This window comes from Callospermophilus lateralis, chromosome 1, assembly GCF_048772815.1.
Source record: "Callospermophilus lateralis isolate mCalLat2 chromosome 1, mCalLat2.hap1, whole genome shotgun sequence".
NCBI classification, from domain to species: domain Eukaryota; kingdom Metazoa; phylum Chordata; class Mammalia; order Rodentia; family Sciuridae; genus Callospermophilus; species Callospermophilus lateralis.
Genome location: NC_135305.1, coordinates 210,084,038 through 210,099,897, shown reverse-complemented (window position 1 = coordinate 210,099,897; position 15,860 = coordinate 210,084,038). Strand labels below are relative to the sequence as shown.

Sequence of the window (15,860 nt, the reverse complement as noted above, 5' to 3'; positions counted from 1 at the left end):
AGTGAAGTTCCCTTGGACATCTGGTCCCCGTGGGTCGCTCAGATGTGAGTGAGAGGAAGTGGGGCGAAGCCTGAGCGGAACCAGCGCCGAGAGCAGGAGGGAAGCCGCTGCGCTCTCAATAGGGCAGCTGCGATGGAGGCTGGGCGGATGGAGGCTGGGCGGATGGAGGCTGGGCGGGGGCTGAGGGGGAGGTGGGGGATGTGGTGTGAGGACCTCTGGCAAGGGTCCTGCTGGGGCATGTGGCCATCTCCGTCCCTGCTAAACCTCAATCCAGCCGCAGGGCCTTTGCATGTGCTGTGCCTGCTGCCCAGTTGTCCCCTTTTCCAGCTTTCTGCCCAGCTTGGCCCTCGTTCCTCTAGGTCCTCAGGCCACCTCCCCCTCCTCCTAGACATTTGCCATCCCCCCTGCTCCTTGTTATCTGACAGTTTGGTCACTGTGTTTATTTTGCTCCCCTGTGACTGATGGTCCCTGGTGGTCTATATTTTGCCACTTCTGCAACCTCTGCTGTGAGGAGTTTTTTGATGTATTCATGCAGGGCACGTTCAGATGTGACGGATGGCTTCAACAAAATAGAAGTTCATGTCTTTCTCTGGAGAGAAGGCAGCCAGGGCTGATGGAGCAATGTCATAAACTCTTGGGGACCCCAGTTCCTTCTACATTATTGCTGTGCCAACATCATCATGTGGGATCTACCTCATAGTCCAAGGGGACTGCTTATGCTCTAGCCATTGTGTCTGTATCTCAGCCACTGGAAGAGGAAGAGGAAAAGGAGATTGACTCTAGGGAAACATCCTGGGATTTACCCCATCTTCATGCTCACATCTTCATGGCTGGACTGTGTAGCACAGCCCCATGTAGCCGCAAGGGAGGCTGGAAGACATTGTGTCCATTTAGTAGCCTTGTAACGGAGACCCCAGGGAATGTGTTCTGTTCACTCAGCAGAGCCCCTAGGCTGGGGGCAGGGCAAGGAGAGGGAGGGGGCGGGTGATGGGCTGGGGGGTGGGGCAGTGCCCCAGGACTTGGGGTGAAGCCTCAGGGTCCTCCCCTCTTTCCTTCAAGAGTCCCATCCTCTAAGACCGCAGCTTGGGGACTTGTGGGGACTTCTAAGCCAGAACTGGGTCCTCTCCAGGCCGACCGTCGCCCAGCACAGGGAGGCACAGGTGGGGGGTGGACGCCAGGACTGAGGTGCCCTTCATGTCCATCCCCCTTCCCTGCCCCCACACCCGACTTCTGTCTTGTCCTGCTGCATGTCTGCCCTGCATCTCTCCCCCAAAGCCACTCAGGGCTTTCCCCCGTCCCCACAACCTCCCCCTGGGACTGCCCCAGAGGAACCACCCGCTCTGGGAGCTTGGCCCCGGGGGAGTGGAGGAGGACGCAGGTGCAGGGCGGGGCAGGCTGGCATCTGCACCCCTGCACCCCGCCCTGCTGCTTCTGCATGGCCACGCGCCCAGGCCACCAGGCACTTTGTTCCTGGGGTGTCCCGTGCCCAGCAACCTGGGAGGCTGAGGGGAGAAGCGTGTCCTCTCCAGCCCAGGGGCCCCGGGGACCACAGCAGGATGGGGGCCCGGCCCTCCAGTCCCTTGGACAAGCAGCAGCAGCAGCAACTGAAGGGTGAGCCGGGGGCGGGGGGGGTGCAGTGACTTCCAGACGGAGCGGTGATTTGTAGGTATAAGTGGGATAGACTTGTGCTGGACAAGGCTCCTTATTTAAATGAATTCAAATGTGACTAATGTTCTGCGTTTTTATTTGGTGAATCCGATGACCTGTTTGGGGCAAGGTTTCAAAGTATGGGGCATGGGACCAGGTGGGAGGTGTCCTGGGCACAGTTGGTCCCCCAAGGATGGCCCTCCTAGGTGGCTGGGCCCAGCAGGTCCCTCTGCATGCCCTGGGGACTCAGGAGTCAGAGCCAGTGTTGGTGCTGTCTGAGTCACTCTGTTCCCTCATATTGAGATTGAGCACCTACTGTGTGCTGAGTCCTGGGGACATGGTAAGGAAAGAGGGACAAGTCATGGTCAACCAAATGGCAGTTGGACTGGAAATCACGGTGGGAGTGACAGATGGAGATGGAAGAGGGGAGACGGGGTCACACAAGGGCTGGGGCGTGTGGCGGAGTGGGCAGGCAGGAGATGTGGGAAGAGCATCGCGTCATGGGAGGAACTGCAAGTGTGCAAGGGTCTGTGGTGCACGTTGCAGACTGCCCAAGTTCAGAATCAGGTGCTGGCCTCCCTCACTGTGCCCTTGGTGAGTGCTGTCCCCTGTCTAGGACTTATTCTCCAGTCTGTTGACAGGCAGCGAAGCCTGTCCTGGAGAGCCGCTGGAGGACACAGTGAGTCAGTCACCTGTGCAGACTTGGGTTTTGTTTTTTTTTTTTTTCCTATAGTGGTTTAAACAAGGTTAAGATTTAGCTGGGTGTGGTGCTGTACACCTTCAATCCCAGCTACTTGGGAGGCTGAGGAAGGACGATTGCAAGTTCAAGTTCAGCCTGGGCACCTTAGTAAGACGCTGTCTCAAAAAATAAAGAGGGCAAGGATGTGGGGAAAGGCCCACTCATACATTGCTGGTGGGACTGCAAATTGGTGCAGCCAATCTGGAAAGCAGTGTGGAGGGTTCTGGGAAAATTGGGAATGGAACCACCATTTGACCCTGCTGTCCCTGTCCTCCGTCTATACCCAAAGGACTTAAAAACATCATACCACAGGGACACAGCCACACCCATGTTTACAGCAGCACAATTCACAGTAGCTAAACTGTGGAGCCACCCTGGATGCCCTTCAGTGGGTGAAGAGACAGGAGCACACACAGGGGAGTGTCACTCCGCCATAAAACGTGGCGGGGCAAAGGGGCGGGAGGACTCCTGGGATGTGAGGGGTCTGCTCCAGCTCTGAATTTGGTGACCCTGGCGTGGATGTGTGACCGGGCTCCGTGCTTTAGACTCTGAATGACATTTACAGTAAGACACCAGCGAGGCCCGGGTCCCCTGAGCCCGTGGAGACGGTTGGGGCGTTGAGGGTGAACGGATTCAGGACAGGTCCCCTCAGCAGCTTCAGGGGCCCCCATCTGTTCTCTTCCCAGGCAGCTGTTTAGGGCCCAATGGGGCGGCTGTCCCTTTGTCCCCGCAGGTGAGGTGGACGTCCTGCTGAGGAACTTCCTGCCTTGTTACCGCAGGCAGCTGGCCGCATCTGTCCTGAGGCAGATCTCCAGAGAGCTGGGCCCCCAGGAGCCAGCCGGATGCCAGCTGTTTCGCAGCAAAGTGGGTGCCACTGGTTGCAGGGGCCTGAGTGTCCGGGCCTCCTCAGCCCACATGCCCTGCCAGGGCCTTAGCAATATTCATCTTTGGAACAAATGTTCCCTGTGTGTGTGCTTCACACCGAATCCCTGGTTAGGTCCCTAAGGACACATGGTGGCAGCAGAGGCTCACAGCCTGTAATCCCAGCAACTCAGGAGGCTGAGGCAGGAGGATCACAAGTTTGAAGTCAGCCTCTGCCACTTAGTGAGGCCCTCAGAAATTTAGTAAGACCGCTTCTCAAAATAAAATATAAAAAGAGCTGGGGCTGCAGCTTAGTGGTAGAGCACCCCTGGGTTTAATTCCCAGTACCCAAAGAAAAACAGGAGGGGGGGTGCTGTTAGAGAGTGGTGTTGGCTGCCGTCCTAGCTGCTCAGGAGGCTGAGGCAGGAGGATCCCTTGAGCTCAGGAGTTGGAGGCCAAGCTGGGCAACAGCTCAGGAGGAGGAGGAGGAGGAGGAGGGGCGGTGTGCCCTTCACTTGCGGCACCTGGACTTAAAAACGTCCCACCACAGCCAGAACTGTCCGGGTGATGGAGAGCTCAGCATCCCCTGGTCCTTTCTTGTGCAGAAGCTGCCGCGCGTCCGCGAGCACCGAGGGGCCCTGATGCACCTGCAGGGCCACCCGCCCCGGTGGCAACCGGTCTTCTGCGTTCTTCGTGGGGACGGTCGTCTGGAATGGTTCAGGCACAAAGAGGTGCGCGGGTGGCCCGCGTCCCTTCTGCCTCTGGCGTCTTGCGTCCTGCCTTCTCCCGGCACCTTGCGGGGCCAGCGCTGGCACCGGGATGAACGAGAGCCCCGTGCACTGGGCCTGGGGGGGCGACCGCCTCGTCCCATCGCCCGAGCTGGGAGAGATCACTCTCCGTGAAATGGGGCGAAGGCGTTCCGCTGCGCAGGGAAAATGCTCCAGGGACCGTCCCCGCTCAGCGCGGAGGGGGCGGGGCGCTGGGGCCGGGGGGAGGGGCTGGGCGGGGGGGGGGCGTTTTCCGCTGACGGCACCTGTCCTGGGTCCTGTAGGAATATGAAAGCGGGCGCCGTGTCCTCGGCTCCACCGCCCTGACGGGGTACACGCTCCTGACGTCCCAGCCCGAGTACCTCCGCCTCCTGGACGCGCTGTGCCCAGACTCCTCCGGTAGGGCTCCCCAGAAGTAGGGCTCCCCGCTCAGCATGTCCTGGGAGCCGGCGACCACCCTGGGTGCACGGCGGGAGCTGAGCAGCACCCCTGGCCTCACACACTGCGGCAATCCCCCCATCCCAGACGTGACCCCAACAGTCTCCAGATGTCACCTCCCCTGGCAGAGAGAGCAGCATGGCCCCTGGGGGGGCTCTCGCCCTCTGGGAAGAAACCCCCAGTCTCTCCAGGCTGAGAGGAGCAGTCAGGTCACCCGAGGGGAACCGAAACGGCAGAGTGGGTAAAAGCCAGAAAACCCAGAGTCAGCAGGCTCGCGGGGAGACGGACACTGGGGGGGGGGTCGCCCAGATTTGGCTGCAGGGTTCATCTATCCGCTGAGGGCGCTTGAAGGTGCAAGTGTGGGGGTGTGTGTCCCCCTTTCTCTCTCTCTCTCCCTCTTTCTTCCTCTATCTCTCTCTCTCCCTCTTTCTCCCTCTCTCTTCCTCTTCCTCCTCCAACATGGTGCAGGAAAAGGTTTAGGGTGAGAAGCAACACCCCTGGGCCAGGGTAGGCTGGGGGTGCTATCTTGTGCCTGCGCAGCCGGCAGACTCTGCACTGATGACCCCATTTCACAGATGAGGACGTTGAGGCTGAGAATGTCCCATGGTTGGTAAGGCCCAGAGCCAAATCCCACCCCCGGCTTCACAGCCAAGCTCATTCTACCAGCAAACAGGCAGACAAGCGCGTGGCTGCTGATTAAGACCCACGCCCTCCTTCCGGCTGCTTGAGTCAATGATGGCCCTGACATTGCACCTGCCGAGGGAGCCCCGACACCAAGGGGCAGAACAGCCAGTGACAGGCCAGAAGACCCCGTCTGTTTCACAGGTGCCCCCCCACATTTGCATGTAGATTTTATTTTTTAGTTTTTATTTATTTTCTAGGGCTGGGGATGGAACCCAGGGCCTCATGGTGCTGGACAAATGTCCACCACTGAACCATATCCCCGGCCCACATGCAGACTTCAAAATCTGAATCGTGTCTAGATTTTTATCTCTGAGCTGGGAGGTCCAGGAATTTCCACTACCTGGATTTTTGGGTCTTTTCACAGTCTGTATGTGTCTCTCTGGAAATTAGAGCAAAATACTGAGGACTGAGGAGACCCCAAGTAAATTCACCAAAAATGGATACACTCATTTTGCCCAATTTCCAGTTCTGGGTCATCAGTATCATATTAAGTCCATTTTATAGGCAAGAAAACTGAGGTTCAGAATGAGGAAAAAGTGTGCCCTATTTGGCCAGGCACGTGCCTGTAATCCCAGCGGCTCAGGAGGCTGAGGCAGGAGGATCATGAGTTCAAAGCCAGCCTCAGCGATACTGAGGCCGTTAAGCATTTCAGGGAAACCCCATCTTTAAGTAAAATACAAAAAGGGCTGGGGATGTGGCTCAGTGGTCCAGTGCCCCTGGGTTCAATTCCCAGTATGGGGAGAAAAAAACTGTGTGCCCAATTTGTAGAGTCAGAAAATAGTTCAGCCAGGTTTGACCCGAGACCTGACTGACTCCAGAACTCCCGGAAACAGCGCTCGGATGCATCCCAGCGGGGATCGATTGGTGATGGCTGCCTGGAAGCTGTGCTGAGGAGGAAGCTGGGCTGGGGAACAAGGGCTGGGATGGGTTGGTGATGTCTGCCCTGGGCATACAGGGCCGGCATCAGGAGTGTCCTGAACACTGGCAGCTACACCTAGGCGGTTCGTGCTTATTGAGCGACCCCCCTTCCGCCAGGCTGCCCTATGTATTTTGTGGGTATCTTTAGTGACTGAATGGATGAATGATGACTTGACTTCTTCTGGCCTGCTTTCAGGGGACCATGTGCAAGAAGAGACTGAACCCCTCTTGGAAGCGCCTGTGAGCTTCCCCCTATTCCTGCAGCACCCCTTCCGCAGGCACCTCTGCTTCTCTGCGGCCACCAGAGAGGCACAGCGAGCCTGGCGTCTAGCCCTGCAGGGTGGCATCCGACTTCGGGGCACAGGTAGGTCGCAGGAAGTTTTAGGCAGTAATGGGGCTCAGGGTTTGGGATCAGATGGCTCTGTCACGTGGGACATCCTCATGTCTCAGTTTTCTTATCCATAAAATGGGTTGCTGGGGAAGTTAAAAAGGACACCAGGCAGTTATGAGAACAGTAACACCAGGGCTGTGACGGAGACACAGACCATGCCCTGCGGGAGCTCAGCCTTTGGGGTGAGGGAGGTCTTTCCAGAGGAGGAGATGTTGAAGCTGAAATCTAGAAAAGATGAGGGGTCAGCCAGGTGAAGGAGGGAAACAGGATGGGCACATGCAGTTGAACCGGTTGTTGACTGCACAAACTGTACCCGGCTCCGGGGGCAGTTAGGGGCCTCTGAATGGCCCGAGCTGCTGACTAGGGGCTGTGGTTGCATAAGGGGTTTCCCTTCCTCAGTGGAGTCAGGGTGCCCTATGGTGGAGGTGGTCCTGCAGGAGTGCGTTTTCTGCGGGAGGGTTTTGCTTGTGCCCAGATGCGGAGGTGGGTGGCCCTTGGGTGCTCCTGGAGAGCTGAGGGCCTCTCCCGGCTGTTGGGGAGCCAGGCTGGGGGGGTGCCCTGAGGAGCCGCCCTTCAGTCCTGCAGCGGAGCCAGGCGCCGGCTGCCCGGGCCTTCCTGGAGGCCGTCCGGCTCTACCGGCAGCACCGAGGCCACTTTGGCGAGGACGACGTGACCCTGGGCTCCGATGCGGAGGTCAGTGCTCCACCCCGCGGCATCGGGACGCCCGGGACGCCTGCGGCCGGCCCGGCGCCCACGCCCCGTCTTGCAGGTGCTGACCGCGGTGCTGGTGCGGGGACTGCTGCCGGCGACGCGGGCCCAGAGCCTGCGGGACCTGCGGGGAGCTGGCCGCGCCCGGGCCTGGGCCTGGACGGAGGTACCGGGGTGTGGCCGGTGGGAAGGTGAGGGGCGGCGGCCCCGGTTCCCGACCCACGACGTCGCCTAACTCTCGCGTCCTCTCCCGCCCCCGGTCCTGGGCGCTGGTCGGGCAGCTCGCGGACGCCGTCTACGCCGCGGTCCTGGCGGGCGTCTCGGCGGGGCTCCGCGCCTTCCAGCCGGAGAAGGACGAGCTGCTCGCGTCCCTGGACAGGAGCCTCCGCCCGGACCTCGACCAGATGCTGCAGCTGCGGGCGCGCGTGGCGGGGAGGCTGCGGGGTGAGGCTGCGGGGCGAGGCCCGCCCGCGGGAGGCCGGGTGTGGGGGCGGAGCCAGAGCCCAGGGCGGGGCCTGGGAACCCTGGAGGGGGCAGGGCCGGCAAGGAGAAAGGGCGGGGCCCAGAGGCCGAGTGGGCGGGGCCGGGGCGGAGCGCGGCCTGGGAGCGGGAGGGTCCGGGAAGGCGGAGGCCTGGAGGGGCGCTGTGGTCCCCTCGGCCCTGCTGAGCCAGGGTCCCGCCCGCTCCCGGCCTTGGGGTGCTCTGTGGAGACCTCAGGCCGGTGCCTTCCACAAGCAGCGGATGTCCAGGGCCCGCTGAAGGCCTGCCTGAGCCGGAAGGTGGACACGCGGCTGTCCCAGGTCACGCAGACGCTGCTGAGCGCCGTGGAAGCCGCGCTGGACGCGGTGCGGACCCTCCTCGCCCAGGGCATGGACCGCCTGTCCCGCCACCTGCGTGGGAACCCCTCCAGCGCGCGGCTGCGCAGAGAGGTGGGGGGGGGACTTCAGACCCGCGGGTGGCAGGTCAACTGTACCCAAGAGCCACGCGAACCTTGCTTCCTTCCTGTTGCAAAGCCTTCTCTGATCTTTGTCTGAGGCTGCTCTTTATCTATTGTGGACCTTGGTGGAAGTCCCCTCAGCGCCACGCGACAGATATCTGGCTCAGTTTGAAAAGTGAGCGGAGGGCTGGGCTGTGGCTCAGTGGTAGAGCACTGGCCTGGCACGTGCGAGGCTTCGATTCTCTGCTCCGCATATAAGGAAATAATAAATAACCAAAAACAAAAATGTGAGCAGAGCCCGGTGCGTGGCTGATCCCAGCTTCTCCAGGGGCTGAGGCAGGAGGATGGCGAGTTCAGAGTCAACCTCAGCAACAGCGAGGCACTAAGACCCTGTCTCTAAGTGAAAAATAAAAAGGGCTCATGTGGCTCAGTGGTTAAGCGCCTCTGAGTTCAATACTGCTTACCAAAAATAAAGAGAGAGAGAGAGAGAGAGAGAGAGAGAGAGGTTTGAGAGACTCCATTTTTGCAGCCCCAGACCCCAGCAGGAAAAGGGCATCGGGTGTTGTTTACAGATGTGATTCCGACAGGGAGCGTGTGTCCATTTACTCTCATTCATGCCAACACCACTTGTTATCATTTTTTTTTCAGGTTTTCTATTTTATGTCCATCTCACCAAACCTGTTACTTACTACAAGGTTTTTGGTGACAACTGAAGTGCCATGTGTCTCCACTTGCATTTCTCCTTCAGCAAATTGGCCACAGGGACCTTGGGCTTGCTTTTCTATCCATTGATGGGTTTTTGTCACCCAACCCCCCGGGAGCACAGGTTTACGCGTTTGGGGAGATGCCCTGGGACCCGGAGCTGATGCAGAAGTGCTATCGGGAGGCCGAGCGCAGCCTTGGAACCTTGGGGCAGCTGGCAGCACCGTTCGGCTTCCTGGGGACACAGAGCTTGGTGTTTGGGGTCCAGGATCTTGCACAGCAGGTGAGGGCGGCAGGAGTCTGTGGGGAAGAGTGGCCTCCACGCAACAGTGGCCAAGCTGTGCTGGGGGGACCCGGGTGACCGGCAGAGCTGACCTGCATGTCAGAGGCAGGGATTGAGATGATCCGGTGCTGCCTGGCACGGTTGTTCAGTTTGCACACTGCACAAGAACCCTTGGCAGTGGGGGTTGAACTCCAGCTGGGTCTCCACTTCCCAATCCAGGTGCCCTGGCACCTCCCCTCTTCCTGAGATGAGCGGTGGGTGGAGGAGGGGGTGGGGAGCTGGCTGACCAGGGCGGGCTGGAGGGCGCTGGGCAGGCATGTCATCTCAGCACCTCTTCCCACAGCTCATGGCCAACGCCGTGGCCACCTTCCTGCAGCTGGCCGACCAGTGTCTGACCACCTCCCTGGACTGCCAGCAGGCGGCTGAGCAGCTGGGGAGAGTGGGAGGGCGGGTGCTGAAGGTGAGGTTTGCAGGGAGGGTGGGGTGGGCCTGGCTGCCTAAATGGCCGCGGGACGGCCCCTGGGCGTATCCTGCAGAAGTCCCAGTCCGACGCCGAGGCTGAGCAGCGCAGGTGCGTCCGGGGCTGGCTGCTGAGCATCTTCCTGCCCTTCGTGCTGAGCCAGCTCCAGCGGAGCTGCAGAACCGTGAGTCCCGGGGGGCGGGGCGGGCGTTGGGCTTCCATAGAAGGGACAGTGCGCTTCCTCCCTGGCAAAGCCACTGTGCCTATCAGAGGCTTTTCTTCCCTGATCCTGGGGCTGGACCAGGTGGCTCTTCTGGGTCCTCCGCCTTTCTCATAACCCTTGACCTGCCACCTGACGGCTGGGCGGGTCCCTGTGTTGCCAGATGGAGGAGGGAAGAGGCAGATGCGCAGTATGTGAGTTGCCAGGTGTCAGGGAGGGTCTCTTTGGGAAATGACCCTTGAAAAGCAAGGAACTAAAGGTTCAAGCTGTGTGTCCCTGGAGGGCGTTCCAGGCAGAGGGCACAGCACATGCAAAGGCCCTGAGACAGGAGTGTATCTAACCACCTCTTCAAGGACCCATCTCTCGTCGCATGCACCGGGGACTAAATTTCTAACTCATGAACTCTGGGGGACACGGTCAGACCATAGCACCTTGCTAATGCTGTTCACCTGCCCAACAGCCCTCGGGGATATGGGGGGGATATGGGTCACTGAGTCCATTTTATAGATAAGAAAACGGAGGCCCAAGTTCCCCCAGCTACCCACACCTACCCCCTGGGTGTGTAGAGGTCCTTGTCCCCAGTGTAGCGTGTAACTCTCCACAGTTCCAGAAGCTGCCCGAGTTTGAGGGGGACGTCCTTGCCATGGGCAGCCAGGCCCTGACCATCGAGGGCATCTACGAGGATGTCATCCGGGAAGTCTTGCTGGAGAGGATTGACCAGGGTGAGCCCGCCCCGCGGTGCCTCAGGAGGCTGGAGGCCCTGGCTGCACCCACTTCTTGTAACACTTGCCCTTTGACCTGGGTCGGGACTGGGGTCCAGATTCCCAGGTGGACAGTGACGGGCTCCCTGAGGGAGGGGGCATCTAGCAAGGCCATGAGAGCTGTGTGGGGTCCTCAGGATCAGGGGAGGCGGCAGAGCTCAAAAGCTGGGACAAACCCCCGGATCAAACCCGTATAAGACTAGGAATGGGCTTTACCCCCGCTTCACGCTGGGCTGGTGCCGAGGCTCCGGGTACTCGGACTTGGGCAGCCTCCTCCGGAGCGCCTGGGCTGGGGAACAACTCTAGAAACCTCTCCCTCCGGTCCGTTTGCCCATGAGCCCACAATGGCCTTGACCCCAGAGACGTGTGTGTCCTTGCGCACAGTGGGCTGGGGGGTGGGCAGCAGGCAGTGGCAGTTCAGGGATGTCATGGCATCTGTGTGCCATCTTGCTGGCACACGGGTGTGAGAGGGAGGCTGGAAGCTGCTGGAGCCCATGGGCAGGGACTTGGAGGACGGGAAGAGGAATTTGGACTTTATTGTTTGGCAATAGGGAGCCACAGAGGGTGTGTGAGGGGAGGGGGAGAGCAGTCACACTGGAGGCTACGAAGGAGGCTGTGGTCCCCATGGTCCTGGGGACAAGGAGTGGGCCCAAGCAGAGGGAGCAGCCAAGGGGGAGCCCAGAAGCGAGGTCAGGAACAGAGAGGAACCTCAGAAGAGCCTGTATTTGAAGGACACAGAGGGGAGGAAGGAGCATAGGAGGTCAGAGAGGTGGCAGAAACCTGAGACGTTGCCGTCCCAGGAGCCAGGGGATCCGGGCGAGGCTGTCCTTGCCTGTGGGTGGCCAAACAGGAACCAGGATGCCTTAGAACAGCAGGAGTTTTAAATGAAGGAAAAAAAAAAAGATATTCTCTGACTGCAACGTTCAGCCCAGATCCAGGGGCCTCAGTGGGTTTCTGGTCCTGGACGTGCTGTGGGTCCTTCAAGGCTCCATCGTCAATTGATTTCTAATGTCTTTCTGTATTGGGAGGGGGTGGTCTCCGGGTTGGATGAGGGGTGCGAGGCTCGGTTAGCAATGTCTGCTGCTGACAGGGGCATGGCAAGAGGCTCCCTGAGCGCCCCCGGCCAGGCTCAGGATCCTGGTTAAGACCTCGCCTGGAGCCTTGGTGTCCAGCGGCCTCTCTAGGAGAGTGCACTTGCACGGCAGCCCCTGGGCCCCTGGGCCTCTCCAGATGCATCCAGGGGCTTATCTCTTACTTCAGAATTGAAAAAGGGCCTTGGCACCAGCGACTCGCCCTGCGCTCAGGTTGGCATCTCGGAGGCCCCGTGGTGCCAGGAGGGAGCAGGTAAGACCGCCAAGTTTCCCCAGTGCTCAGTGGGTTCTAAGGGGCCGGGGGCAGTGCAGGGTGCATGGTCTTCTGGGGAGTGTGGCTTCGGGGATGGAACAGCACGTCTCTCCTGTCCTGCACTGCTAGGTGGGCCAAGCTGGTGACCATCAAGGTGACGAGAAGCCACCGTCGATTCTCTACGCTGCAGAAGGACCCTGTGGGCCCCGGCTCTGACAGGCATGTGGGCTCAGTCCTGGGAGCTGGGCTGGTGCTGAGCCTGTGACCCATCTCTTCTGGCCAGGACAAAGCAGGGTGCTTCCCATCAGCTGCTTCCTGTCCTCAACAGGAGGAGGGGACATTGTGGCCATGGGATGACCCTTGAGTTTATCATCAGTGAGGGCACTGCGAGATGGGCATATTGAGGGGTCAATTTGTTACACAGCAATAGCTAACTAATACATTCCCCAGCTGTTCTGGAGCAGTACCCTGTCACCAATTCCTGCAGATAAATGAGATAAATGGATGAATATTCGCACTAACGAGAACAAATGGTTAAAGAGTCTTTCTCTCTCTCTCTTTCTTTTCTTTTCTTTTTTTTTTTTAAACTGGATTGAACCAGGAGCACTGAGCCACATCCCCAGCACTTTTTATTTTTTATTTTGAGACAAGGTCTCGCTGAGTTGCTGAGGCTGGCTTTGAACTCGCCATCCTCCTGCCTCAGCCTCCCGAGTCGCTGGGATTATAGGTGTGCTCCACTGTACCCAGCCCCCTGAGACTTTTTAACCAGAACTAAATTACTGGGTGTTTTGTTCCTAGTCTTTCAGACAAACAGCTCAGGCCACAGGGAATAACCTTGTGTGTCCTTCAAGGCTCTGAATATGTGGGATTCACATCTGGGAATTTAACCAACCAAGGATCAAAAATATTTGAGAAAAAAAAATTGCATCTGAATGAACATGTACAGAGCTTTGCAGAACTGGGATGGAACCCAGGGCTTCCTCATGCTCGGGAAAGCTCTGCCACTGAGCTACATTCTTAGCCCCAGACATTTTGTTTGTTCATTATTTCCTTATAAACAATACAATGTAACAACTATTTAATTAGCATACACATTGGATCAGATATTATACTCATCTAGAGATGACTTGAAGTTTACAGGAGGCAAATGTTAATGCTACTTTATGTGCGAAGTTTAAGCATCTAAGGATTTTGGTATCTGTAGGGGGCCCTGGAATCAATCCCCAGATTCCAGGGAACAACTTCTCATGCAAGCGCAGAGCCTTGTGGGTAACTCCCCGGGGGAAATCTCAGGATGTAGAGGAAGCGTCTGTCACATCCTCTACTGCACTCAGGCAGCTTGGTCGGTATTTTTATCTCCTTCTTCAAGAGCCTTCTGTCCCTGTCCTTACCCACATACCCCCTGGATGCTTATCCACTCCTGTCACGTTTTCATTAAGTCCCCATAGAGCATCCCTTATGCACCAGGCCCTTGACATGCTAATTTTGGGGGCACCATTATGATGCTTACCATTTTACAGATGAGGAAACCAAGGCTCAGGTCTGAAAAAGGACTTGCCCCAAGCTTCCAGGTCTGGTGCCCATGCCAGCCATTGCACCCGCCATCTCCCCGGGGACACCTGGAGCTGACTTCACCCACATCCACCGCATTCCCACTGGCTCAATGTCTCCACATGGAAATTCTGGGCCATATCTAGGCTTCTGTAACCCCTGAGCCTCTGGAAAAACTGTGTTCTTTTAGACACCCACTGCTTTTGTGCAGGGCTTTGTGTGTGTGTGTGTGTGTGGTTGGACGCAATGCCTTTATTTTATCTATTTTTATGTGGTGCTGAGGACTGAACCCAGGGCCTCGAATGTGCTAGTGCTAGGCGAGCACTCTACCACTGAGCCCCAGCCCCAGCCCCAGCCCCAGCATTTCTGCATTTTCTACACATCTTTTTCCACATGAGGACTTTTCATTAAAGAAAAATAACCTGCTAATTTGATAGATAACTACCTCATTGTCTTTTAAAAATTGCTTTGATAGCTAAATTGAACTTGTTATTGGCCATATGTTCATGATTTTTTGTTGTTATTTTTAAGGCTAATTGTTCCTGGGTTTTACCTACTTTTCCCTTCAGGAGTGTTTAGTGTTTTCTTGTTGATAAAGAACAACTCTTTGTATATTAAGGATAGTAATGCTTTGTGATACAGGTCATGATTTTTTTCCCCCTCAGCTTACTGTGAGCTTTCCGGGTTTAGTTCTGTCTCCAAAACTTTCTTTTGCAAGGAAGGGTGCTGGGGCTGGAACCCAGGGCCTCTGAGCAGCCCCTCTCCCAGGAGCTTTCCTCAGTCCCCAGTCTTAACTGGGTATCCGGTTTCTGTGCTGAGATAGGAGCTCAGTTACTGACTTCCCTCTGCTTGCCAAAAAAGTCATCTGTTCACCGGAGGTTGGCAGCTTCTCCAGTGTCACAGCCTGTCCAGCGGCTTCCGGAGCTGGCCTCCGAAGCTGGCCTCCGAGGGATTTCCCTGGGGTTCCGCTGCGGTCAGCTTTCAGAGGGACCTGTACACTCCGGATGATTTCCTTCCTTTCTGATCTGGGTTTTCCGTCTTTCCCAAGAGAATGAGAGAAGCCTGAGCGTTCCAGACTTTTCTTCCAACTCTACTTTCTGAGCTAAATTTGTGCTGCGCTTCTCAGCTGGAGGCGTCTGGGTGGTCGAGCCCCTGCCTGGCCTATGGGACACCGTGGACCATCCCCAGCTCTGCCAAAAGAGAGGCTTTCCAACCCCCAGCTGTGTTCCCCTTCCCGGGACAGGGTGGAGCTGTTAATTCTGGAAACATTGTAGCCATGAGAATTTGTTAGCCTTCCCCTCTTGGACAAAGCCACTATTTGCCCTAGGGGTGTCTAAATCTTTCCAGATGGATGAGACATCCTGTCATCTTGTTTTTTTTTTTTTTGTTTTGTTTTGTTTTTAAGAGAGTTAATATTTTATTTTTTTAGTTATCGACAGACACAACATCTTTGTTTGTATGTGGTGCTGAGGCTCGAACCCGGGGCGCACGCATGCCAGGCGAGCGCGCTACCGCTTGAGCCACATCCCCAGCCCTCTTGTTTTTCTTAATAACATGAAAGCTCTTAAGCTCTTTCCTTATCCAATCTCGAGTATAAGCTTTTTTGCCTTTTTATTGTGGAAAGTTTCAAACACACTCCTCGCATCAGAGACCCCCGTGGGCCCTACCCAGATTCAGCAGTGAGCGGTGGGCAACATTCCCTTTCCCAGTCCTCTCCCACCCCACACAATCATGTCACCAATCAGGATTCTTTCATAATAGCCAAACGTGGGCAGAAACGGAAAACGGGAAGACTGGGATGCAGAAGGGGTGAGTGTCATGTGCCCCAGGTCGTCGGGCCTGGCCCGGGCATTTCAGGTTAAGCCCACTTTCTTCCTCAGGCCCCGACTTCATCTTGGGTCCCTAAATTTCAGGTCCTACTGCCTGTTGTGCCCACGGGGCTGCACTCCGCGCGTGCTCTGAATTCGACAATATCCAACCGTCTCGCCCCCATCTTCGTAAATAAACCTGTGTTTGAGCATCAGGCTTAAAAGTTCATTTTAAAGAATGACACAAACACGATTAGGCAGAACATTATAGAACCAGGCGCCCTGGCGCACACGTGTAACCCCAGCAGCTCAGGAGGCTGAGGCAGGAGGATCGCGAGTTAAAACCAGCCTCAGCCACTCAGCAAGGCGCTAAGCAACTCAGTAAAACGCTGTCTCTAAGTAAAATACAGAAAAAGGGCTCGGGGTGTGGATCAGTGGTTAAGCGCCCCTGGGCTCAATCCCCGGTACCAAAAGAAAGAAAAAAAGAAAATACATTATATATTGCAAAACAATCTCCTGGAAAGATTTCCATGGAAATGATGACCCTGCGGGAGGACTGGCCGCTCGCGCCAGGCCTGCGGGTTCTCTCTGTCCTCATTTTACAGAAGGCAGACAGCCTCAGCGCGTCCACTGCTGGAGCT

The 15,860-nt window shown here is 57.1% G+C and overlaps 1 protein-coding gene across 2 annotated transcripts; it reads left to right on the top strand.

Annotated features, from left to right (window-relative positions):
• The first annotated feature begins 1,446 nt into the window (after positions 1 to 1,446).
• Positions 1,447 to 12,383, top strand: Niban3 (niban apoptosis regulator 3). 2 transcript variants are annotated; one of them, XM_076870469.2, is made up of 15 exons: positions 1,447 to 1,611; positions 3,120 to 3,250; positions 3,853 to 3,978; positions 4,299 to 4,413; positions 6,251 to 6,418; positions 7,023 to 7,138; positions 7,215 to 7,319; positions 7,435 to 7,597; positions 7,892 to 8,082; positions 8,917 to 9,075; positions 9,419 to 9,535; positions 9,612 to 9,719; positions 10,360 to 10,477; positions 11,777 to 11,860; positions 11,990 to 12,383. In XM_076870469.2, exons 1-15 carry the CDS (start codon positions 1,557 to 1,559, stop codon positions 12,004 to 12,006), a joined length of 1,773 nt encoding a protein of 590 aa, XP_076726584.2. In that variant the 5' UTR covers positions 1,447 to 1,556; the 3' UTR covers positions 12,007 to 12,383. The 2 variants fall into 2 exon arrangements, with proteins under 2 accessions (XP_076726584.2, XP_076726575.2); XM_076870460.2 differs by lacking the exons at positions 10,360 to 10,477; positions 11,777 to 11,860; positions 11,990 to 12,383 and adding an exon at positions 9,840 to 10,350 and having other exon boundaries at positions 1,485 to 1,611.
• Positions 12,384 to 15,860: the final 3,477 nt, after the last annotated feature.

Excerpts from the sequence above, each read along its gene's own strand:
- Niban3 (XM_076870469.2), top strand. The coding sequence starts at position 1,557 with ATGGGGGCCCGGCCCTCCAGTCCCTTGGACAAGCAGCAGCAGCAGCAA. Across the intron at positions 3,251-3,852 it reads GCCAGCTGTTTCGCAGCAAA|AAGCTGCCGCGCGTCCGCGA; the intron begins GTGGGTGCCACT and ends TTTCTTGTGCAG. Across the intron at positions 7,598-7,891 it reads CGTGGCGGGGAGGCTGCGGG|CGGATGTCCAGGGCCCGCTG; the intron begins GTGAGGCTGCGG and ends TTCCACAAGCAG.